The sequence below is a fragment of the Anguilla anguilla genome, chromosome 11 (genome assembly GCF_013347855.1).
Source record: "Anguilla anguilla isolate fAngAng1 chromosome 11, fAngAng1.pri, whole genome shotgun sequence".
NCBI lineage: Eukaryota > Metazoa > Chordata > Actinopteri > Anguilliformes > Anguillidae > Anguilla > Anguilla anguilla.
In genome coordinates this window covers 22,345,144-22,372,816 of record NC_049211.1, presented here as the reverse complement: position 1 = coordinate 22,372,816, position 27,673 = coordinate 22,345,144, and the positions used below count along the sequence as shown (strand labels likewise).

Here is a 27,673-nt window from a genome sequence, read left to right as displayed (position 1 = left end):
ATCTGGCAAAATGACCCAGACCCAATAAGCAGTGACCCAGAGACTGTAAACAACAAGGACAGGAAATACACAAGTGAGCGGACAATGGGGCTCGGTGGACTTATCTGAGCTCCTCATCTCATTCACCCCGTTTTATTGTCTCCTGTACCGCAGAGGTTCTGCAGCAGGAAACTAATCGAAGTGTGAATTGTGAGGAAACAGCAGCTCAATCGATGTCTCCTCAGGGTGGACTTCACTGCCTGCTGTTAATCTGTACTGCTGGGACTTGTCTTCTCTACTGTGGCATGTTTTTTAGTACCTATACAAAAGTAGCAAATGAAACTGGCTACAATACTTCTTTTAAATACAAGCTACATGGGCAAACACAGTCGTAGGTTTCAACATGGATCCTCTAAAGTGCACCGCCATCTGCAAAAAACTTAACCTAATAACTTGTCCAATTATATGATTACGGATTCAGAAAAACAAATCACACGGTACAATGCAGGAGAACATTTTTAATGAAAGAAAGCACACGTGTGAGAGAAACACTAAAAATTTCACACCGATTACAAAGAAAAAGGACATTTGAAAAATAAATGAGGTGGCCAGACTAACTGGCTGCAAATTCTGCCAATTAGTCAAACTGCACAACTTGTATTGTGAACGGCCAAGAGTTGTCCAACTGTAACGTTTGGAAGCTGAGGCGAGCAGCGGAATGGCCGCCGGCGTTCATAAAAAAAATCTGTGCTGGCACAGAGCAGCTCCGCGGGCTGCTCCATTCTTCAGCTTTTCCTTTCTGGAGCCGCTGCTCAGAAGGTCAAACGCAGCCCCACCCTCTGTTTAAACCAGCCCCCGGCCTTCCTGTCTCGTTCCTGTCGGGAGTTCAGCAGCGCCTGCATTTAATCCTCATTTCTGCCAGCAGAACCGACTCAGAAGCACTGACCCTGGATCAGTTCTTTACCCCCGCATAGGCTGGGGCACAGTACCTGGCCTGTGGGGTATGCGCTGGTTCTACTGCTCGGGTAAGCGTACAGATAAAGAAATAGGAAGGGCAGGAAGGGAACTAGGCAGGATGCCATGGGCAGCTACCGATGGAGCAGGCTGTATAAAAGGCCCTTTTTCCACTCGCCAAGAGTCGCCAGAAACCTGACCCCCTTCCCCATGTACCTGCCAATGTAGACAAAATCACCCAGGGTTTATAGACTGGACTCCCCTATCCCTGACAGGGTTATCACTGTCCATCACAACCACTCTGATAACGCCCTCCATGGTCATAATGAGTGACAGCTCTGTGCTCCTTGGCAACTGCGTGTTGTGTAGGTGCACCAAAAGACACTGTCAATCAATGAAGGAATAAGGTTTGTGCAAACAGGTGCTGAGGCAGCAGGACGGTGTGTGTCTGTGCAGACTGAAATCCACATACATCACTCTGTACCGTAGGCATACGTTTTTTTATATTTTTGGAAAAGGCACACAGATGCAGACGGTGTGTGTCTGTGCGCGTGTGTGTGTGTGTCACGTGAAACTGACAAAACATATAAATAAAAAACAAATTAAACACTGTATCATATAACATGCAATTGTATCGAATTGCCTTACTTCGTGTTAACTTTTAAAGCTATTAAAACTATTAGGTGTACCTCACACCACATTAGTTAAATATGACATTTCACTTTCAGTACTTTTGGTCAGATTGCTAGTGCATGGTATGCCCCAGAAATTTTACTGCAGTGTGTAATTATAGCCAAGGGATGTAGGTTGCTTGTATTAAAAAAAACGATTAATCTATCTCTACTAAAATCTTCAGAATTGAGCCAAATAAAAAAACCCTTATTTCCCCGCTCTCCCCTACAGCTTTTCCTGTCATTATGCAGCACTTCAGTAACTCAGCAATTTTTCTCCATATTAAATAGAAAATGCAAGAACAGAGTGCATCCTCATGCCAAGCGCTCTCCAGCTAGCCGCAAGCTAACAACAAAGCTCTAGAGTCCAGAACTTGGTTCAGTACTTCAATTATAATTTTACCCTCTTTCTACCTCATTTTGACGTCTTCCTGCGAAAAAGTAAACCTCTACCGTTACACGCAAGAAAAAAAACAGTGGATGTCATGGCTGACATTTAGATTCACAGTCAACAAACCTTTCATATTATAGATTATCTGTAATTTAGATTAGACATTTAAATTAGGATTGATGCTACAAATGTACAACTCCACTGCACAAAACGCAATTAGTGTATTCCCACAAGTTATCAAATTTTGGCTACAAACACTTTGCCAAAGCTTAACTCGAAAGAACTGCGGGTCTACAAATGAAGTACAGCAGGTTTGGCACGGGTTGATGTGAAGAAAAGCCTAGAACTTGTTAAACATGTCACACTACAATGCGCTGCCTCTGCCTACTGAGTATGGTCCTATGCCAACACTTCTCAGAATTTCTCTAAATTTATAACAGGAGTCTCAATATCTCCATGTGAGCTACACATCGCACACCTTGCACATATGCCAATGGGTTCTAAGGGACATTTTTTGTTTTAATTCTCAGACTCGTCTGCGTTCCTCTTATGCGTTTTCCACATTCATTACGGGCACCAGAGGAGTTAAAAGCTCTCACTCAGAGGGCTGCAGATTTCTGCTCGCCTCACACACCGCTCATGTGAGCTAAAAAGAGCCCTCTGTGGAAGGCTGTTTCTCGCAGTAAAACCGCGTAATTACAAATCACAATAAAGCCCTCTACAAATGTGTCCCGTAGAGGTTTAGCTGCTTCACATGGTCTGACTGAAGCTAAAAAAAGAGATTCTTCATTTCCGGATACTCCCACACTGCGGCTGCCAGGGCTACAAACGTTAGCCTGCTGCTTCTTTTTTAAGCACTGTGTGTGTGTGAGGCTAAAACATGTTCCCATTTAGATAGGGCCTAGTGAACTGAAAACAAGCACAGAGCTCTCTCCGTGAATTGGTGTGGCCAACTTCAACAGCGCAGGGGGTTCGTCCGTATTTCAAATTTCTGGATTTTTTTCAGGCCATTGTGTTTATTTAATAAGCCAGTCTCATTATCTCAGTTTTACTGTCTTTCAACCACAAACAAAATCACATTTAATCAAAAATTGCAGACTCCTGCTGTAATGAACTTGAAATTCTGCTTCCTTTTTAATCCCTCTCATTTTATTATGCATGGTTCCATAATGGAAAATGACAAATCAAGTGCGCTTTCCTGATGAATGTGCAATTAGGAGAGCTAAACCAAATGTGCACACGCATGCAGGCACATATACACACACACACACACACACACACACGCATGTACACACACACAAACACACACAAACGCATATGCATACACACGCACAAGTAGGCAAACATATGCACGCAGACACACACACACAAACTAGCTGTAGCAGTTGGCTATAGGAGTAGCCCTAAGTATTCATGTCATTTTAAACTGACATCATAATAAATACAGGAAAACGTAATGAAGCACACTTCTGGATATGCCGGCCACAAAATTTGAAATTTTATTTGTCACTACTAAGTTCCTTCCTGACTGAACTTGCATATATACAGCATTTCCAACATAACAACTACTAGATACATTAGAATAAGAACAAATGAGGTAAAGGACCTGAGAAGGTTAACTGTATTGAAGGCTTGATTCAGGCCTTCTGCACTGTTTCCTGCTCTGCAGTTTCCCATCTCTGCCAGACTGCACCACGAGCTGATGTGCTGGGGAGTAGGCGGGGCTAAGGGGGCCAATGCACCCGCCACACTCCAGCATCTGTAAGACAGCCTTAATTAAAGATGTGGACCCATGTCAATGTCTGTCTTTTACAGTACTACACAGACAATCCATCCCACCACCCCTCTCCCCTCCCACCTCGCTCCCTCTCTCTCTTGCACACATGGATGCACACACACACTCACACACACACACACACACACAAGCAGGTGCTGCGATTTTAATTATCACACTATGAGATCAGGGAGACCGCAGCACCACAGCCCTGTGAAATGAAGAATAAAAAAACAGCACCTGGATTTCCGCCCAGGAGCAAATTGTCCAGGAGTAATGAAACCAAACCCATCCACATCCAGACAAAAAAAAAAAGCCTATGGGCTACTGCACAGATAAGAATCCCAGGGGAAGTGGGAAGGAGTTAGCGAGAGATCGAATGGAGCTAACGAGGTGCCTCGAGAGCACCCATTGATCTGGGCAGTGAGCGGGCCAGTGTTGCGCCCTAGAGAGCGAGGGAGCGTAGCGCTGTGACCTACATACCTCCCCAACCCGAGGGGCAGGCGGACCAGCCCCTCGTCACGTGAGGACTTCCTCCACTGAGCTCCACACAGTACACTCTGTGCCTGGGACACACATTACACACGCACACGCATGTCACACACATGCATGTTATATTATTTATTTATTTATTTAAATTATTCATTTATGTGGTGGACTTTTATCCTACTCAATATTCAGGACTGCCAGGGCAAGTAACACACAGCACAGGCTCTATCATAAGAATTACATTCCAATTACATAAAATATACAACTATGCAGATAAGTATGCATGCATGTTTTCAAATAGCCACATCACACTGCTTCACACTGCATATAGGCTAACTGCTTTCAGAATGTCAGTGTTGCTCTCTTTCCTCACTCTTACCCAACCCAGAACTCCCCGAAGATCTATCCTTTCCAACCACATACATATACCAATCGAGTACCCACGAAACCCCCTCCTATGAGGTTCCCAGATGCCCACAGCAGAGAGATGCGTCCCTCTGCCCCTTGTACACATGAAAGGGAGGGGAGAACCATGGGCTCTGGGGCCGGAGGTGGTCATCCTGGAGCCAAACTGCCCGTCTCTGTACAGCACAGAGGCAGCAGATACGTAGATTGGAGCATCCACAGCTGCTGCCCTCCCATTCAGTGCACAGGGGGATTCAGTGTATGCACATCCAGATTTATATCACGGCTTGTGAAAGCATAGCTTCCATTTCAATTGGCGTGTTTTCAAGCAAAGCAATGGCCAGTGACTGCGCTATGTCCTTGCACTGGACACTGTCCTAGTTCATTTGCTCAGGTACATCATAAAGTTTGTAACCAAATGAAAAAAAAAACCATAATCACTGCCTCATTACTTGGAATTATAAGGTGATGAATCTTGCCATCAGGAATAAGACATAACAAGAATTTTTGGAAACTCAAAATGGAATTTCTATCATTTTATTTCTCAATGTAATTTATGCAGATATTTTATTCAATTTCTTGTATGCCAGCTACTTCACCTGAACTTCCCCCTGGGAAAAATAAAGCTACTCTATTCTCTTATGTTCTGTTCTATTCCGGTATGGGCCCAGGTATCCTCTCAAAGGGACGTGTACACAAGCCTGAGTGCTTTCTGGCACAGTTATCAGAATAAGCTTGAATATCAGTTTATTTGCTTCCTGTCTAGTTCACCTCACAAGCAAGGGAACAGCAAAGAACCATCACAGGATCGCCGATCGATGTCAGAGCATTCTTATTGGCTGGTTAGTACAGCCCCATAACCCACCATCAGTCCGTCTTTTAGCAAGTAGGCTAAATCATTGATTCCAACTGGATTCTGTATTTTGTCCCCGACAACCAATCCAAGATCGTCTTACTGAGCCTTCACTCGAACCCCGTTCATTAAGAGAAAATACTACATTTTATCAAGGGTAAACCCTAGGGGCAGCAAATACAGGCAATCATTTTGGCTTGTTGCATACCAGCACACTGTAAATAGACATTTAAAAGCAGATCAAAGCAGCATGCCCTGAAAATGCAATGCCATAAACAAAAAAACAATAATGTGAGTGATTTAATAATATCCATTGGCCTCAGGGTTGAGGTCAAAGCATGTGAGTAAAAAGCAGAGAATCAGATTAAGTTAAAACCAATTGAACAATTAACTGCAATAGACACCAGTGACCTTTCTTCAGCTAAACAGCTGCATTATCAGAACTACTTAGGTGCATTGCCAACACGTAGGCTATCCTGCCCATGACCCTGTTTCCAAAAACTGTAATACCTATCCAAAATCAGTGGAGGAAAATTGCATGTGGATTTTTATTTGCTTGTCAAATACTCTAAACAAGAACAATCAACACAGTCTGGACTATATGTAATCAATCAACTGATTTAATGACCAAAAATGAATGTTTGAATTCCACACTTCAAACAGCCCACCTAAATTTGCAGGTGCACATGCTCAACTTAAAGTGAACCAAGACCACAGTTGGTGTGCTCAGTAGACTATGCCTGTGCCATTTAGTACTGGCATTGCACTTGGCTATTGTTCACAGTATAAAATGTAACTAACTATCACCTACATGCTCCACTGAAGCTACTGTATGGCTACACAGCATAACTGCTAAAGGGAAAGAATAACTGTAGCTAATGCCTTGCTGGGATCTCATTAACTGGAAAACTGGTTCAGCGGATTTTTTGTGACAGTCCTGCATTGAGTTAGGGATTAACGGCCATTTTCATGATACTGTGTGGTTCAAAGATGTCTTGTTCTAACTGTCGATGTCCAGTTACACTGGGTCACTGGGTTAAAATGTTCCTCTCCGTTCCGTTCTCATGCTTTAATGACTTGCCAGAGATACAAAACCTCAAGTGAGAGCCTAAACAAATGGAACTGGCAGCAACTGCAATGGGACAGAACAAAAGGGCAATTATTAGGAAAAGAGAAAGATATTTTTACCCAGCAAATACTACTGTGCAGGATGTCCAAATAATTTATCATATAAAATTGTAGGAACAGGTAGATTATTCAAACAATAACCATAAAATGTGTTATCCAGATACCTGTTATGCTAAGTTATTATAAAGTGAAGTTGGCTTTACTTCAGAAGTCATACCCCCTAGCAAAGACAAACAGCAAGTCTTAGCCCTGGCGACAAGAGTTATAGTTCTAAACCTCTGTCTCATTCGCTGGTTCACTCATTCTTCCTGTCTTGGCCTGAAAGGGCATAAGCAATTAGGGCTCAGGCTGTGGGACTGAATCCCCATAAACTTCACCGGAATTTTCTTTCTTTTTAAATATGTTCATTTTTTTCTTTTACACAGATAAGAACTGCCAGTTGTGCCTCTCGAATTGCTGCAGGCCCACAAGTGTGTTCATATCTTGGATGCCTTCATCTGCAAGCCAGTGACCAGTTTACACTCTACAGGCCACACAGTGCTATGGGAGGGAGCTAGTGCTATGCAGAAGAACAGCACTTGCTATGGGGGGAGCTAGTGCTATGCAGAAGAAGAGCATAGCCCACAGTGATGACAAATGGTAGCCTACATACATTTGCCAAATCACACATTATAACAATTATGCCTTGAAAAAAGCATGTGTGTGCCAGCACGGATTCGACTGAAATTAGTGGTAAAATCCCTAGTCTGCTACATTACATGTTAAACTGTTTGGTTCATCCACGCCTTAGCAGGATTTTATACTGGCTTATTCTACTTCTCCTATATGCAGCACTGACTGAAAATGCTACACTTAAGCATATTCAATTTTGTCAGTGTGCTACATATCAAAATAATATTTTTTACATTATTTGTGGTTCCGCTGGTTTAGTCAATAAGTGTGATGCTAAAAAAAACTAATTTATTATCAAACCTCCTTTCCCACCAGCATTAACACACTATATCTGATTATACAATTAAGTTTACATATAAAGTGTGTGTATTGACTTCTCTTGATCAGCAAAGGAATATCTGCAGACAGGAACATTCAGAAAAAGAAAAAGAAAAGGGATGTTCTTGGAACAAAGCCTGACGGGTCAAAAACTAAAAATGCACCAACAGGAACCAGCAAAATGTTGCAGCCAACAAGTCCAAACCACAGCACAGAGAGCCATTCAGAAAAATCATTGGCCTGTGTCATCTGGCATCTACACTGTAATGGCAGTATTTGTGTATAAAGGCATGCATAAAATACCTAGAAAGTGCAAAGGAACTCAGTTTGTGGTCATTAATTGAGATGCTACAACATCTGTAAAACTAATGCCTACTGACCAGATACCTTCAATGCCAGGACAATCTTCATACATTACAGCCAATAGAGGCTGCTTAGAGGGGCAGCAGTAGCTAAACTGGAAAAAGAAAATCACTGATGTTCAGGGATCAGCTGGTACTGAGGGCTCCTGGGATCACTTTGATGTTGGAGCCATGTTGTGCTGGTGCTATAAAAGGTCTTGGGCAAACATATTGGTTAATCCATAACATTTTTTTCTGGTGGGATGAGACCTATGAGAGAAAAATGCTATGATTTATTTAATCAGAAAATAAAACCTCCACCGTTACATTATTGACACAATTGATGGAGCTAAGAAGTTCAAAGCACCATTTCCATTTACGCTATAGGATTGGCTAAGGGTCTGCTAGTCGAAGACGTTTCCTCCTCACACACACACACACACACACACACACACTCTCTCTCTCACTCTCTTCAGCAGTAAGACTTTTGCTTTGTTTTTTCACTTATCAAAAATCCAGACAAAAGTCTTCTACTATGTACTTTAAAGCCTTATTGCACATTGGGGCAGAGATCAGGGGCCTGTGACGAGTTTCATTCAGTTGTTGTCCAGTCCCCTGCAGACAAACACCTGGGTGAATGTGTCCATCTCACACATTGGCCTAAAATGGCTGCCAGAGCCAGGTCAAACAGCTTAAAACATGGGGTGAAAAAACAACAGGTTGCACATGAAGCGACCCGCTTTCCAAATACTTTCCAGAGACAACCTTACCAGAGATTTGACCTCGGCTGCCGTAGACCTCAAGGAGGCAGTCATTTGCGGAACTCAAAATCATCTCACGAGCCCAGACAAGCCCAGCCTCGGCGCTCTAAAAATAATGCTTTCTTCCCTGTGGCGATACATTAAGCAAGGTTAAAATATGCCAGGAATTAGCGAGGAATTCTTTGCCGAGAAAATCCTTGCAAATGAGGAGTGGCGGCTGCTGCGGCCCGCCAACAGGATTAGGGAAGAGCAGGATACTGCGAGAAGATCAGCCTGAGCGGAAAGCATTTTACTCAAATTATGATCCAGACATCTATGCAACTAAAGAGGGTGGAACAGGCACCCTTACTTTTGCTTTAATAATCAGGCCTACTATTTTAAGGTAAATTAATCAGGACTAAATCATGATCAAACCCTACTTTGTTCAAAGGGAACCTTGAATGGACAGCAAGCAGGGGCTGTATAAGCGCTCCCACGGATATAATTCCACACATGCTCTTTTTTATGAGTGATAAAACCTGTTTATATTTTTAGCAAACATGCTATTTCACATTGTTGATTCAACGGGAACAACTGCAAGCGTGCAGCAACTGGGAAATGATATCATAGGTAAAGACGCAAAGTAGCCTGTTGACACACTGGTGAATCAGGAGCCATCAACCTGTCTGTAAATACCACTACAAATCCTAGCGCAGACATGTTCAAACATAAATTTCAGATGTTTACCGAGAACAGTTACAAATTACTTATAAATCTGGGGGGTGGGGGGGAAGCACAGCAAGTCTTAGCCCTGGCGACAAGAGTTATAGTTCTAAACCTCTGTCTCATTCGCTGGTTCACTCATTCTTCCTGTCTTGGCCTGAAAGGGCATAAGCATGTAGGGCTCAGGCTGTGGGACTGAAGTTCAGCCATTTTTGCACAGCCGAGCATCCATGCTGTTACCGCACTGAAACATGCAGGCCACCGTGGCTGAACATGAACATGGCAGAGCAGATAGCATGACACACAGACATGCTAACAACCAGGAAGAGATGGGCTTGGTGGGGAAATACACACTATTCATCATATTCCCAGAAATAAATCGTCTCTCTGAACACTGTCTGGTCACCTGGCAGAAGAGCTTTTCAGTAACTAATAACAGGCCTGAAAACAGGCCAGTCAGCACTGACGGCAGCCCTCTAAAAGGGACACTGAGCTCTGGCACGTCTCAAACTGATTAAATCATCATTTCTTTTGGGCCCTGCCCAACAGAATACCTCCTCAAAGCAAAGTGCCACCACAGGATGGGCGTGCTGGCTTCCTCGCTCAGGCAGCCCAGGGGTTAACTTTCTTGCTACAACTGCAGATAACCATAAGAGGAAGGCGAGCGGGGGCAGGCTGCAGGAAACAACGTCACATCTGTTATGCTTCAATTGCGAAGTTGAGTTCAAAACTGAAACGGGGAGGGGTTTGTGGTGAAGAATAAGAGAGATGACACTTAAGACAAAGTAGTTATCTTTCACTTGTGCTGAAATCTACTCAAAATACTGAACTTGATGAAACCACCGCAGCCAGAGGGAGACTGAGCTTTCAGTTGCTGTGCTTTTCAGGATGATTCAGAGTTATAATAAATATAACATACTTCATTATCTGTGCCATTGTGCTTCTATAAAAATGCTTGAAAACATTCCATTTTTAACCCCAATGGGACATAAAAACAAAAGTAACTGGTACAATTAATTGTTTTTTTTTAAGAAAGGTTTGTTCATCATTCCATGAAGCCCTAAAAGAATCCATCACAAAATATTTCTGCACATTTACTTTGGGTCAGTCCTTCCCCAACAAAAAAGTGATCTTTCTCTAGGGCACGATGCAACCAACTTCATTCTGCTCAACCTGTATTTTGGAAACGTCATATGGGAAAAATTTGTCTTTCAACCCTAGAAAAATATCTCTGCAGATCTTGCAAATTTGCATCCACTGGCAAAACAAAAAAAGATTCTGAAAGAGGAACATGACCATTTTTAATACCTCAGGAAAATGGTAGACATGCAGCGCATTCACAACCCAGACACTATAAGAATCTGCAATAAGGTCTGCAGTGGCCTAGTTACCCTTAATTAAACTGGCTCTCTTGTCTAGTGCTGCGTTTCCCCAAGGACCTGCTGAAGGAACCCTACGAGTCATTAGGATAATCCCACAGGACCTGAGGATACCGACGCTGCTCCTCATTGCAACAGGCCACTTGAGTCAGTTGATTACAGGAGGAAAATACTGAAGCCGTGTAATTGTAATACACCGGTACTCAAGATCTGAAGTCTGTTGTGTAAATAGAGGTGGCGGGATACAGAATGAGTCACTTTCACTCGTCCGTACATGAAATCCTTCCCTGCGAACACGGCCGCTGCCGTTCCAGAGCAAGCGGCTTGCTTCCATGATACAATTCAGACCATCTGTTCCACACACCCTACCCACAGCCTGACTACAAACCCAATGCATGATGCTCTGATTCCCATTCCCTTCTTCTACATCTTCCCCCTCAATCTACCCCATATACCCAATAAAAGAGTCCTTCCCATGTTAATTCTACTGACAAAGGATGGCCTATCACTGGGATGTTGTGGCCTAACCTTTGCACTTCTCATCAATCATTACTTGGGAATGTTGGTGACGTACAAATCTAGATCTTTTCCTCATTTGCGCTCATTATTATCTGCTCTGATAAGAATGTCCGCTAAATGCCTATAAGTCAAAAGTAAAAAAATGGCTGGGGTTTAACTACCATACATATTTCCTATTTGCATATTGGGGATCAAACACCTTGCTCACCTTGGTGAAATGGGATCCTCAGAATGTCTACTATACAAGTCAGATGAGTTTCAAGTCAACACATTTGCCCCAGGATTTGCAGCTGAGGTTTAACTGTTTTGCACTGTTTTGCTTGAGATACTACCTTTAACTGATTTTGAACAAGGAGAAACACTAATAACACCAACTCCCAGTGATCCCATGGTCCGCATAATCATATAAAACAATCCTAATAGCAATAACCTGTCATTTTTCCTTCAATTATTCAACTATAACACCGGAACACACATGCTCAGCGACCCCACCACATACTCAACAGGACCCAGGCTGAATGCGACACACTGACCAACCACAGGAAACTGAATCAACGACGCGGGCAAACCGCTGAATGGGAGGAAACTTGATAAACACAGCAGCTAGTTACTTGCTTAGCATCACTGATAGGTCTACATAGAGCAGAAATGGACAAAAACAATCAAACAAGCTCCTCATCAACCAAAGGAGATAGTGGAAGGAATGTGAAACAACAGGGATTCCAGAAGTGCCTTCTTCCTCAGGGAGCTTTTTTGGGAATTTTTTATAGGGATGTTTTCAAATTTGTTCTTTTCTTGTCAGAGACCCATCCCTAATTAAAACACAACTTGATATATGTAACTGAAAATTTTTATTTAAAAAACTGCATGAAACAATGTACATAGTTCAAATAATGAATTTAATGCGGTTTTTGATTTAGCCAATGTTCACGTTCAAGTTAATGAAGCCAACGAAAAGTGTTTCGTCTCTCCTCAACTGTTGCCAAGACTCAGATTGGGAACCACTGATCTGTTAATATGACAGCCACCAAGAAATAAGCTTTCCAGGTACATGTGCAAGTGCATCTCACAACTATGAGCCACTAAGTCCTTAAGTGTGTGTCCTCTCAGTTGGATGAAATGTCAACACATCTGGATTAATTCAGATTAATATAGGATTAATCACATGCACGCACGCACGCACGCACACACACAGGTTCAATGACAAAATGACTGGCAGGCTCTTTCTGACTGCAGCATTTTCCCTGTCTACTGCTCAGTTCTCTCCTCACCCAGGGCCCACAGAAATATGACCCAAACAGTCAGGTCAGCTACATGCACCATTAACCATATGCTTAGACAAGGCTTCACACAGCTACCTGAGAACATCCCCATGCGTTTATATTATCTTGAGTTCCACCAGAGCCCAGTCCAGGACCCAGGTGCTAGATCACTTAGAAAATACATTGTGTTCTGAAAAAATAGGCTGGTTTGTTTTCAATAACCTCCCAAAAAAAAGAAACAGGGCAGCAACAAGAGGTTTGCTCATTAGTGAAATCATGTGCAGATGGAATAGAAAGCAACAGGAATAGGCTACAGTTTGATGCTGTATATTAGGGATACTCAAATCTGGCCTTCAAGGCCTGTAGTACTGCTGGTTAACATTCTTCCCCTCCAAGCAGGACTGTTTAAAACCTCTGGCAAATCAATGGCATTAATCAATGAATTAAAAATCAGCTTTGAATATAACCCCTATATATCAATGTCACGCTCTAATCAATGACCTGGTATTAAAACCTGGTTTTCCTCAACAAGCAGGTTTAAACTTGTGTCAGACCAACTTATTATTCTGGAACTCCATCTGAATGCCAATGAGAAATGTCATTGCTGCCAGTTCGAATAAACTGGAATTTGGGGACTGCAAAACACACCTGTGCATACATGAGGTAGCAGAGCATAATCAGTTATTCTCCTCAAGTTTCCATTTTCCAGGTGGTTTTTCAGGCCACATTCCAGCCCTGATAAAGCAGGGAGGGTCCAGGGTCAAGTGTTACTACAGGGATTGAGCAAAATGCAGCATTTCTCAATAGCTACAGGCCAACAGGACATGAACTGCTTTACTCCTTTCACAAGTGTAGTAACAATTGAGAGTAAGTGTCCATTAATTGACCTCGTGCATAGAGGAAAGACAGACAGACAGATGAGAGAGAGGAAGTAGTTTCTGTGCATGACACAACAATTGCTTTAGTGACTGGACCAACGTGTTGACAATGCATCATAGTTGGGAAAACTATTTCAAAGTAATGTTCAGGAGGGAAAACCATTTCAAAGTAATGTTCAGTTACAGTTGTAAAGGTATGCTCCTGGTGCGGTGTTTTTCTTCCAGATTTTGTTCCTGTTGTCATCTTTCAGGTAGGAGAAAGGGCAGGCTTAAAAGAGGAAAAAAGAGTGAAACAGAAGTGTAGAGATGTTTGTAAGTAGACCGAGCAGCACCAAAACCAACTCAGCCCACAGCCAGCCTATCACTATGTTTACAACCAGCGAGAAAAGATTATGGTTGTGTTATGGATTTGTATGAACGGAGCAAGTTTTTTCTTTCCTTGTTCACTATTTCTATATGTCCCAAGGAATCTCCCTTTTTAAAAGGTATGCTGTAAATGTTACCCGCAGGGCAGAAGAGGAAGAAAAACTGCTTATGTCAGCACCAAACCAAGGCAAAAATTGCAAGGAGATGTGGCACATAAAACCATTCCACCTGGTGTTTAAAAAAAAACAACGCAGGACAATGTTGTGTGGGATGCACTAGTTAGTGATCAGACTGAATCACATGATGCTGAGCCGTTTATTTCTCTTGTCCTAGAGTACAGCGGATGGGGCTTTGGAATTAACATGTCTTGCACTACAAACTCGTGAAGGAACAAACATCACAGATATTTCAAAAATTCAGCTCAGAGGCATGTTTTTGCATGTCTAGGGGGCAGGGCCAGGAGTCCAAATCTGTTAGCTGTGATTGCGGCAGAATCCACAGAGGTGTTCTACCCGAGACGGTCCTTAGGATGAATAACGAGGCTGTCACCAGGTGCGACAAACGAAAGGCCTTTTCCGGCACAACACAGGGCCACAAACATGGTTAACGTTCATAACCCTGAAGCAAGCCAGAATTTAGAAGAGCAAAAAAGTACAGCATGAGGCTCAATGCCATTTGATTTATGATCTGCTGTTTTAGGGGACAATCTAATAATTCCTCCATGCACTCATACGATGGAGGGTGGCATAAACAGCAGAAGGCACATGGCACAGGCCTAACGTTGGTGGCTTTAGCTCTCAGTATGAACTGAGCCAACAGAAACCAGCTGCAGGACTGTTTCTGCCATCTGGAACACAAGCACCCAGCATAATTATTTCAGTTCCTAAAATTAAATCCTGCCCACAACTGGTTTTTGGACAGGATTTATGGTCTAGTGGGAGGGGACAGGGTCTTGAATTTGTTGAGCTAAAAACAATACACAAGCACAGCTCAAATACAGTGGATGAGGTTAGTGATGCATTAAGAGCAGATAAACTATTTCTCAGCTGGGAACCCTGGCTAAATAAAAGATGACATACTTATGCTTCAATAGCAGCAAATACTATTACTAAAGTGCACACGTTGTTCTTTTGTTCGTGGGTACACATTTATTGTGGCTAAACTCAAATGTTTTTATACATTTCACTGCATTGCACAGAACTTTGGATTGTGATAGTTTTAGCATGAAAAATACTATACACAAATTTCGATTAATTATAATTACTATTTCAGTATTTCTGGGGTATCAGTACACTTGAAGTGGAGTAGCATTTTTATACATTATTTGACATGCAATGCATATTGTACCACAAGCACTTTCATAACAATACCTAAATATTAAACCAGGTCATAGTGACCATAAGAACAGGAGACATTTAATGGTATTATGAACATTGATGAGTTATTATAAGCTGGAAGTGATACTTAAAGAATGTTCTTCTAGTATGGAGATAAAGCCATTATTTTGAGCTTATTATGGCATTATGAAGTACATCTTCAAGGAAACTAAACAAGAAATCAAAACACAGTCACATACTACATACAGTACTGTGCAAAACTTTTAGGCACCCTAGAGTTTTAAATATAATACATAGTATATATTTGGTCTTAGATGTTTATTTTTTGTTTTCTGCATTAGTTTGTCAGTAGAAAAGAGCAAATTTGAGATTTCCAAACATGAATTTTCCAAAAAAAGAAATTTTACAGATGCATTTTTATATTTTGTAAAAAAATTTTTTAAATATTTTGTATAAATAAACTAATATTTTAAGTAATAGATTACTTTTCAGATAAAAACTTTCAGATCAAGGGTCTCTGGGATTATCTGGAGAGCGAGAAGCAAGCGAAACAGCCAAAATCTGCAGAAGAACTGTGGCAAGTTCTCCAAAATTCTTGGAACAACCTACCAGTCGATTTTCTTATAAAACAGCCGGACAGTGTACCTAAGAGAATTGATGCAGTTTTAAAGGCGAAGGATGGTCACACCAAACATTGATTTTATTTAGTTTTTTAATTATTTACTGCTCTTTATATTATTTTTTCGATATTTATAACCTTTCATTTCATTATTTTTGAAAGCATCTTAACTGTACAGAATTTTTTTTACAGGTGCATAAGACTTTTGCACAGTACTGTATGTTGCCTTGTACTAAAGAGGAAAGGGTTCATTCCACTTCAAATCAAATAAGCAAAAGAAATGGAAAAATAAATAATATGACAACTTCCTAGGTTCACTGTACTCCATAGTACAGATACCTGTACATGTTCTTTATTTAATTTGTCCTCACAAGTAGTGAATTTATGGCTCAGACCGACACTTTTGTCCCATAATTCTCGCTTTCAGATGGATTTCTCAGAACGCCTAACACAGCTCTTTTGTCACACGGATTACAAAAGACATTCATTTTGGAATAGCTGTCAGCTTCCCTGAACACTGAAGACTGGGAAGGAAGCGCAGTATTTCAATTCTTATCATGTCTCGGCTGATTCCCATCTTGCTGTCAGCATGGGGCAACGTTGTGGCAGTGGTGGATGGGCAGAAGGATCAATCAAAGCGGAGCCTGCCTCCAAGTCATGCAGAGACATCAGCATAGTCAACACACCGGCAATAATCCTCAGATTACTGATTTGTTTGACAGGCACGCTGTCCCTCACAATCAGAGCTGTGATCTCCTGCTGCTACGAGACGGAGCTTCTAATGTCCAGATACACAGGCAACACAAACACCGTCATCGCAGTTGTCATCATTCTGTTTAGTTGTCCTACAAAGCCGGGAATTTACATGAATACCGCATGATGGATATAACAGAGAAAAGGTAGGCCACAAGTAGGTTCGGTGAAAAAAAAGGCTCTGGATGATGGCCCCCTGCAGTTTGTACAAATGTGCACTCATAAGAAAAAGCAAAACCACTAGCGTCCTCATTTGAATTCAGGGAGAGAATCCTCCCCGTCAAACGAATCATCTCAAGCCCACAATCCTCGCATCTGTTCAGGGTCCAACTGTGATAAATGGTCCCAGTCCAGCAGGCATACAAGGTCTGCCTGTACAGCCCTCTTAAAAAAAATAACATTTGCCCAGCAAGCAACTCAACACCCTTGCAAAGACATGCCATTGCTCCACAGCTGCAGAGACTTACAGCAAATAAGAAATCGAGTTTACATCAAAATCTACTGTTCCTCTAAGTTTTGGCCATTCGATTACACAGACTGAAACGTGACTTTCCCTTCTGCCTGAATATGCTCTCCACCACCGCCGCCCACACACCATAAACACTGACTATGTTCCTGTGTTCCACACCGAGTTCTCATGAGAGGTCACAGGGAGGAGATCAGAACAGAAGAGATTTGTACTAGCCCTGTCTGAAGCTGTACAGCTTTACTGCACACATAACCATATAATACAAATACACTGCCTATCGGTGACAGGTCCTTGATTTCATCAACTGCAGAGGCAGGTCACACAATGGAACAACAAGGCCAATGCTCGAAATAGCCTGATGGACTTTGCTCTGCAGTTTTGTTTTTTTTTTTCTTTTTTTGGATGCAACCCTATGTAGAGGCTATGAGGTCACAGAGACCTTGCTCAGGGGGATAGGACGGCAATTCAGTTCCAAATGGAGCATTCCACAAAAAAAGTCATAGACCTTCCTGGAGAGCACAAGGCCAGTGTAAATGAGGCAGTACTTTCTGAGAAATGACACGAGTCACTTATTTACAGTTCATTTAGTAATATTTGCCTTTTGACGCGTGGAAAAAGCTTGAATTCAGGAACTCTGGTTTGGGCAGTTCCTGTTTTAATGACACTGAAGTTCCCTCCTGGTATGAAGATGTGATTAGCTTTACTTTGCATTAAGAAAATCCATCTGCAGGTAAAACAGAAGTGTTGTCCTGTCTCCTGTGTCCTGGCTCTGCAAACGGACTAAATTCATCTTGCTTTCCCATTCTGGGGGGAAAGGAAACTGAGGACAGAGGTCCTTTATTGTGAGGTCATGAGTGACATCATCGGCAAGCCACATAACATTTTAAGGCACGGGGTCATTGGGTCACACACAGGTTCCACAGGATGAAACCTTGTGCTCCCTCACTCTGTCATTCTTTTTTCTCGTCCTTGGCAGACCAGGAAATGCTGGGCTGGAATTAAGTGTAAACGACCGCCACTCAAAGCAAGGTTTTCACACTGGCCACAAGCAGTAAAACTCTCAGAGGTATTGGCCAATTCAGCTCAGACAGGCCCCATGGTCAGAACATGCTTTCCTTCTAAAGTGATAATCAAAACTTCTTCACCAAAGCTGCTAGTAAACTATTCTGCTGTGTAATGAACTGAAACAAAAAAGTGCTGCTTTTCCAAAGCGGAGCTTATGTGGAGCCAGACAGTTTGGATTGCTTTCCCACTGGCTCTACTACTGTAGATGTGTCATGAGCAGGGCTATAACCTGCACCTCTTGGCTTCGCCCCTAAATTCCTTGCTTGTTAGAGAGTTAACCTAAAACTTTAAAAAATTAAAATATGATTTTTACCATCTAGACCAGTGCAGGCATTCGGTGAACAAAGGAGGCCTATATGACCTAATTAGCAACCTTCTTAAAGTATAAATAGCAGATGCAAATTTGAGTACAACTCAATGTAGCATAATTCCTAGCACAAGTTGGACCTAAACCAAAAAAGAAATGTAAACAGTATGGTAATACAATCAGAGAAGCAAAGTAGTCCAAGTAGCAGGTTCTAATATCACATAATGCATAGCATGCTTGGGCATACATCAACAATGAGCATTAGAAGGTCTTGTTGCAGACTTTTTGAATTAGGCAATCGCTTAAGAACCTACTCCGCTACCGCGTCCTAAACTAGTACTTCCATGGAAGAAAACTGGTTATTTCTGATAATGCTGAACTTCAAAGTTAAGTGGAATTGTGTGACAGGATGTTCATCAAAAAATTAAATAATGTTAATCTGAACTGTTTGTTAATGTATTCAAATAATTAAACAAACCTTTAGCAGAAGCACTTGATATAAGTCTACTCTGAAATAAGCCTCTTTAATAAATGGCCCACATTTCTCATTGATAAAGATGATTCAGAATTACAATGAAGACATCCCCTTATTGTGCCCATTATCTTATACTTACTCTGAATGTCTTTAATTTCCACCTGCATACTATTCCACACAGTATGCAGATGCTAACAGATAGAACAATATTTGCAGAATGAATTTTAATTACATTTTTAGGCAATTAGCACATGCCCTTATCTAGAGCTACATACACATCCTACCTCCTTTCTAAATACATTCCATGGACACATAGCTGAATATTTACTGAAGCAATTCGGGCAAGTACCAAGGATTACAACAGCAATGGCTGCACCTGGAAATTGAACCTCCAACCTCAAAGTGGCAACCCCAGTTATATCATCATGCTACACTGCTGCACATTTCTACAGGAATACAGTTCCTGTCACATTAGATCCTTTGCTTCTGTGGGCATTGGTAGCATCAGTTCATGGGCAATTTCCCTGGAATGTTTGCATAGGCAATGTTTACCTGTGACATGTTTGCATAGGTAACCTTACACTGTGATAGAATAACATTTACATGTAAAACAGGTGGTAGAAGTGAGAGCCTACTAAGTACAAACCAGCTGTAGTGACAATGTGCTACTCTCCCCCCCTTAACCCCAGCTGGGCTACAGCTAATGTTCTGTCAGAACATCTGGTACATACTGGCTGGCGTGATGATATTCACCGGACAGGAATTTCATTGGTCCGTGTATGTGTTTTTCAACCAAGAAAAGAAGTGATGGGAAAAGTTCACATCAAAATCATTCTCTCTACTCTCCCTCTCTTCACTCTTCTCCATCCTTCTCTCTCTCTCCCTCATGCATTGTCAGGGCCAGAGGAAGTTGCCAGAGGAAATTTCCATTTGGATGCTGAACTGAAAATGGGAGGTTAGAAAAATCACAGAAAAGAAAAAATAAACCCACTGAGCAATGGAATCTGCTGAGGATCGAGTTGCAGGAAGGCTTATGTGTGGGTTAAAGCCCAGAATGCTAAATGAGACGTTGAAGGGGAGCTTTTGTCTGCTAACATTTAAACCAAAATAACCACTATTTTCCTTCTGTTTCAAAAAACTTTAAATAAACTAAAGCAGATGTTGGGCTCCGACAGATCCTCCTTAAAAGGCACTGCACTGAACCTAAAGAAAGAATGAAGTCACCGTGGCTACATTTGTAAAAACCTGTTATTTAAATCCAGTGCGACATTGTCATCTTCCTCAGACCATACCAACAGTAGGGGGGAAAAATCCATGTTAATAAAATGTGCCACTGACAAGATCTCTTCCCTGGCTTCTGAAGCCTACAAGAGGTCCACGCCTGCTCTCAACTCCTGGCTTCCACAACATCAGGCATTAGCCTAACTCTCAATGGATTCTAAGAGGCGAGATGTCACACTTTTCAGGCAATCTCACACCCATTCTTCACAGCCTGCCATGCTTACACAGACTAAGTTCACATCTGTTCAGTTATAGGAAGAAGTACAAGCAAGGCTACAATTTACCCATCAACAATGTTTTCACCCTCTCCAATTTTAGGCCAGATGAAAAATCTAGCTAGGTTCAACTTTTTAATGTACTGGCACCCAATACCAATAACTACCAGCAAAAAGAGAGACGTGTAACCCAACTCCCTCTCTTACCACTTCTGCCATCTGGTGCATCAGATTTAAGTTTTTTTATTTTATTTTTTGTCTAAAAACCAGAGCTAAGGATTTTAACTTTTACAAGGGGGCACCAAATTCCGCACTTTGCTGTTTGCAACAGACAAAATGTAGCTTGTGGTAGACCAAATCTATGCCTTGTGCCAGTGTAATGAATCCTCCCTAGACTGTGACTCAAAACTACTAAACACACATCTAAACTAGGACACTGCTTTAGTTATTCATTATTGGTATATTGCCATGACGCATACAAGGTGCAGACACACAAAACTGTAATTCATTTGTAATTAACAGCAGCAATTTCATCTCTGACATTTATGAGTCCCGTTTACCAGTAAGCCATGGCTGTAGGTTTTCGCATTACTGCCCATAGACAACATTAATGAATATCTTTGTTTGTATGCATTACAACAAATCAGGATAGAGCCCTTTCTTCCAAGGGAACAGTATTTGTCTTAGTTCATCCTGGTCCATTTTTCATTCAACTATATCCCTGCAAGACTTTTTGTAAGAATGCATTTCATCCACTGTGGACAAGGAGCAGACACACCAAATTCACAACCCATTCCTGCTGGTTTAGCAGATTAACTTATACAGGGCAACTTTAAGTTCCATCTTACCTTCATGTAACGCCATAAATAACCAGTTTGTGCTGTTAGACGTTGGCACAACAAATACAGCTAAACAAGCTGACCGCTGTCAAAAGTTCCACAGCACAGTACCACCTGGGATATGCAAAAATTACCCTCATGACTACAGAATGATGACTGCTCCAACTTCACATCCAACCGTATGGCTATGCTATGGATGTTAATAACATCAACATAGGAGCCATGCTATGCTCTTTCCTCACAGAGAGCAGAGGAGCTATGGTGCATTTTCATCTTCTGATTAAATGCTTAGGCTGTACTCTATTTGGAATCATTAATACTCTCCTTTCCAGTTATTCCGAAATCTTACTCTCCGTGCCTTTTGCCATTGTTTCTGATCTCTGCTGCGATGCTTCTTCAACAGGAAACTCAACGGTGAACTTCGGCATTCAAAGAACCATGTGCTAAACCAATCATCTTCAGAGCACAATTCTGCTCAAGAAAATTCAGTAATACTGTGTTATTGTCTGATATTGGAGCATTAGAATTTACACTCCTAACCTTCATTAGTATGGTTTGACAGGCCTCGTTTGGTGAACTGTTATGAAAACAAACAAAAAGCGCAGTGTTTATGTGCAGGGGCCAGTGAGGGGTGACCTAAAGGCTTGTAGGATGGGAAGAGAACCCACACTGCCCAACACACGGCCTTCTACAAAGAAAACAAAGACTCTAATTTTGTTCAGCAAGCACTCCGATCGCCATTTGCCAGAAAATCAAATGTTCACAGACACACCATTAATGGCTCTACGGTGAGCCAAAGATGAAAGGGTTTCCCACAGACCCTCTGTAGGTCTAGCTAACTCAAACCTGGATCACCACAAAAGAGGAAAAAATGAACTTACTTTAATCACAACTGTGCACATTCAAAATGAAGAGAAGGTGACGATAATCATAGCAGAATTCATACTTACTGCTTCCCTTAATAAGCGATGTGAGAAGTCCAAACTTAAAGTTCCTCCCAGTTTGGCCCATTACCTGAATTTATTCTAAAGAGCCTCTTTGTCACCAAACTGATGTTTGGGTTCTAGCTGGACTCTTCAAATCATCTGCCTCAGTTACAAATCACATCTTGAAGCCGGTACCTGTGGTGGATGTGCTGGTACAAGCTATCAACAATGCTGAGGGGTAGCAGCTTTGGAACTGGACTGCAACTAACTTGTATAACTAACTAGCAAACTAATCATACAAAATGAGTTCAAACAGGTCCCAAAACAGAAACTAATTTAATAAAATTCCTCTCCATCGTGGCCAGAAATTGGTTACTTTTAGCTACGTTACATATTGAGCCCATAGATGTCTATCTTATATATTTTATCTAGAATTTTTTTTTTTTTTAAACATAGCATCTTCTAGTTCAACCCTTTCATCTTTTGTCACAAATGAGCTTAAGAAACCATGACATGGATGACCAACAAAGCAAGACAGAAACACTTGCGTCCAATGTCTGCAGCTATACAGTAATGCCCATTCATTAGTCAACCATGGAAACAGACAGACAGTGGTGCATTACTTTAAAAGGTTCGGATAACAAAGTAAAACGGCTGAATATGTGCAATGTGACCATTAATCAGCAGCAATGAAGAGGGGGATGGGGTCAGAAACATACACCATCCATTACCTTCATTGCTCTTTAAATTAATTATGGCAAGGCGCCACAGGTATACAGACATGTAGCTTTATGTCAGCATCACTGAACCTTTTATCTTATAAAAAATCGCTTGGTTTGATGAATTGGTTAAATAAACACAGAAAGTCCTGTTGTGTATAACCCGGCAGGACGATTCCATATTGAAAATAATAAATGATAGATCACACTTATGGGCATTATAAATATATTATTATTATTATTATTATTATTATTATTATTATTTGTAAAAGCTCACCAAATATAAAAAATATCAAATCTTCAGAAGTGCGATTCATTGGAAATAACTTTATATTACATTAAGAGAATGTGGGCTTCTCTTCGTGGATGATTAAATTTAATTGGTTAATTATTTCTCTTGGCGAGCACTTGCTCTTGACTGCGTGCAAAACAAACATTGCACTAGCATGCTAAGTAATTTCCACTGTGTCCGTCCAGGTGCTCGCTCTTATAGGTTTTTTTTTAGAAATATTCTCGCATGCTGGATTCACTCAACATCATCCTGGAATGCTGTCACATATCTTCAGCAGTGCTTTTCTTGACTTGTCAATAGGAGCATTGAAATGACCATGACGCCCAGTCTTAAATACAAAACCCAGCTCGAGTATATATATACATGCAGACCAAAGCACAAAACCGCGTCTTGGACCATGTTCACACAGCAGGCATGTCAAAAGCATAATGTGGCCATAATCGTAGACGGAAAGAATGACAGCCTAGGTTCAACTCTGAATAGCCAAGAAGCATACATGGTTCAAGCCTGTAATGTATTCATCTCAACCAGATATTTTTGGAAGCAATAAAATTTTAAACAATAATCCGTACCCAATAGCAGCAGCTTAACCTCTCTTGCAGCTTTCTCTCCGTCTTCTCGAAGATTTTTATCAATCATTTTTGATCTCTCGGCGGCCGCCTTATCTTCAGCACTTACAGTACACCCCATGGTTCCAAGACCACGCGCGGTCTTACGACTTATCTTGAGGAAATGGTTGGAAACTGGGACGTATACACTAGATTGATTGTTTCTGAGATGTTCCAGGTGCAACAGCAGCGCTCGTCTGCCAATTGGTCTTCTTTCAAGCGTGCGTATGCAACTTAAGCTTATTCAAAGAAAGGAAAACAAAAAATACGGTTTTCCAGTTTCACAGTGCCACGCGACTGTAAAGACGAAAAAATCCGTTCAGAATTTCCCACGTCGTTTTCAATATTTTCAGTTCTCCTATTTCTGTGGCAGCGATGTAGGCTACTGCCCCATCGATCGACCCTTCTCAGAAACCCACCGAACACTCTCAATGAAAAGGTGATAAAATAAATTTTCCAGGCATCCAAAAAAATAAATAAAAAATAACCTTTGACAAATTAAACACAAGCTGACAGGTAATAACTTATATTGAAGTCACATCCAGACTAAGAAAAGTTCCCCGATCAGTTTCTTACGAGCGCGCAATGAGATAACTAGGAAGTCTGTCGAACGACTGGAGTGCGTGTTCCAGCTGCAGGGCAGCGCTTAGTGGTAAAATCAGATACCAAAGAGCATAAAATGTGGTCCGCCTGCCTGCCACTCTTACAGGTAAAAATGTTTTCCAGTAGTATCTTTCCTCCAGCTCTTTCTATTCGGAGCTGCCAACCTGCTCAGCTGATATGTAGCCTATGGTGCTAATTTCCTGCCTTCTTGTTTTGATTTATTTCTGTTAAGCCGTCGCCACACCCGAACCCAACGAGAAGTTCTCTTCCCGACAAGAGACGAAAATATGCATGCAACCTCCTAGTACCATGAGTGCTCTGCTGATTCTCTATCAGAACGCCCACTATTGTGCATCATGGGATTTGTAGTCTGCAATATGAAAACAACTGTATTCACCTCAGCCAAAAATATTTAAATCTCACATAATGTCTTTATCACCGATATCATTCTTTTCGTTATGTTCATTTAAGAATATCTAAAAATGGCTGCTCAGTGTCGTCGTGCTTCTCTATTGCAAAAAGTGACGTCAGGAACAGAGTATTCTATTTAGGCATGTTGCTTGTTTGCTTATGTGATTGTTGCTTTGGTTTTTGTTTGTTTTTGACAAACAAATTTATTTCCAGAATTCATTGTTAAAATGGAGAGAACAAGTAAAATCGCATGAAAAATCAAAATGACTTGCATTATACTTCATGTGCAAACACACCAAGAGCCAAACCTTCAAAAACCTTGTTGGATGTAAATAATTAGCAGGAACGTGTCAGTGCACCAATGCTTCTGTGTGTGTGCGTGTCGTGTGTGTGTGCGTGAAATTGTTATTCCTTAAAATTGTGATTAAACATACATTTGTCTGCTCTGCCCCAAATGATTTAAGAGAAAGGACAGCAAGCCAAGGATAGTGACAATAAAGGTAGTGTTTTCTCTTCTCACTTCCGAAAATTATGCAAAAAATCATATATGAATAATTATGTTATTCCAAACTAACAGTGTATATTTATACTATGTGTTTTCGCTTAGATTTTAACTGTTATCTAACGGAACTAACCGGTTACAAATACACCAGACGTCCATAATGATATCAAGTGGAAGTTCCAATAATTACACGATTTAAACAAGAATGTTGTTTTACAGTAAGTATTCCATACTATACGTCATCTCAAACGCAAAATAGAGCGTACGTACAATAAAACTACAATAGCGCCCTCATGTGTCAAAATTAGAAGTGTACATAGATCAATGTTAAGTACATTTTCAATATGCAAATAGAATCATGATGGTGATGATTATTATTATTATTATTTATAATTATGCTAATAATAATAATCATAATAATCATAATAATAATAATAAGCACTGAGTAAAACCAGGAACCCTCCCAAATCTGGAACATAAACTGAAGTAAAAAGAGGTTATTCTCATAGCAGTTATCCAGCTATGTCACTAATCTTTCTTTGTGATACAGGCCCCAGATTCTACAATAAATTGTGTTTTGGGTACAAAGGTGAATAATGGCTAATGCATTCCAGGTGACAAAATACAATAACATGCATTTAACTGATTGGAAGAATAATAGAATCACAGTAAACAAAGCCAGTTCTGCTCCAGTCTTCTGAAAATTCAGCTAAAATAGGTTTGATGTCTTTTTAAACTGTCCATGCTCTTTAAATTCACTGCTTGTAATTGGATTTCCAACAACAGTGAGTCACTGTTTTAGCACATATGTAATATAGAAAATTCCCCTGGTTCAGTAGGGAGTAAAGATTATGTTGTTCAATCATCTCATGAATTATAATCTGTAACAAACAGTTAAATTCAAAAGTATTGGGACAGTGAGACTTTTTTGACTCTACTCCATCATATTGGATTTGAAATAAAACAATGGTTAAAATGCAGACTGTCATCTTTAATTTGAGGGTATTTACACCCTTATTGGGTGATCTGTGTAGGAAGTACAGCTGTATTTATACACAGTCCCCCATTTAAGTGGAGAAAATAATGGGAGAATTGGCTGCTCAGCTGTTTCTTTGTCAGCTTTGTGTCTTTACATCATTAGTTCATGCACAAGAAAGCTAATAAAAGGTCTAGAGATGATTCGAGATGCAGAACTTGCAATCTGTTGCTATCTCTCAACATGACATCCAAATATGTGTCAATGCCAGTAAAGCAGGCCATGAGGCTGAAAAATCATAATAAATCAATCAGTGACATAGCCAAAACATTGTTTCAATGTTAATTGTTTGATACATGGTTAGGAAGCAAGAACACACTAGTGAGCTCAATAATAGTGGAAAATAATACTTTCAATTGCAAAAACACATTTATCTCAGACTTTGTCCCATTACTTTTGTTCCCCTAAAATGGGGGGCTATGAATATAAAGGGAAGGAAAAATTTCATTACAATCTAGCAGCCAAATTTCTATCAATTATTCGGGGTCACAAAGTCACAAACCAGTCCAGTACAAATTTGAAAATTCAACATAAACATTTGGGTCCAAAACCATCTGGAAACCCTACTTGAGTTCCCACTAGCATTTCACAATCATACCTTGACTGCAGAAATAGGTTCCTTAAAGCGATATACTTCAGGGTACCTACCTCAGTGATAAAAAAGTAAAATAAATGTTAAGTGCTGTATGAATGGCCATTGGCTATCTGTATGACAGTGATATACTGAACCCAGACAGTTTTCAGCTTTTGTTACCCAGATGTTACCCCACAGGGCATGAACCACAGTGCTCCTAAAAATTTTAATCTGAGTGCGGTAGAGGTGTCAGTGCGTGAAATCTCATTAGTGACAGAGAATGTTCAATGATTCAGAGAAACAGACAGTGTCAGTCATTTTCCAAGCTCATTCTCTAGCAAACTGCTGTGCTCCATTAATGCAATGCTTCAAAACAAACTAACAGGTTCCTAACTGGAAACATTAAACTAATGTGCAGTAATCTTGGCCTTCACTCCCCAAGACACTTGGGCAAGTATTAAACACATCTACTGTAACTTGCCTGAATTGTTCTCCATACAGCTGCATATAATGAATCAATGGTGGGTTTCAAAAGGGGTAAATACAATGGAATATGCCTCACAGGGCTGTTAGCAACTGTGTGTGTTTATGTGACAGCATGCCTATTTTAAAAAAGGGACATCTATTTTAAGCTCAGCTTAGATTTCACAGTACCAACTTACACAGTGTATATAAAACAGATGTCAGACCTAGACAATCAATTGTCAAATACACCAATTTCAACTGTAGACACATCTACAAATGACTTGTTTAACAGTGTGTGTGTGTGAGTGTGTGTGTGTGTGTGCGTGCATGCGTGC

General features: G+C 40.9%; 1 protein-coding gene across 1 annotated transcript in view; it reads right to left on the bottom strand.

Moving 5' to 3' along the window:
- Window positions 1-24,839, bottom strand: part of LOC118208074 (guanine nucleotide-binding protein G(i) subunit alpha-2) — an 82,056-nt gene extending 57,217 nt beyond the window's left edge. The window contains exon 1 of the mRNA XM_035382348.1: window positions 23,712-24,839. Coding sequence (XP_035238239.1) covers window positions 23,712-23,829 — 118 coding nt within the window. The 5' untranslated portion in view covers window positions 23,830-24,839. The remainder of the gene's footprint in view (window positions 1-23,711) is intronic.
- Window positions 24,840-27,673: the final 2,834 nt, after the last annotated feature.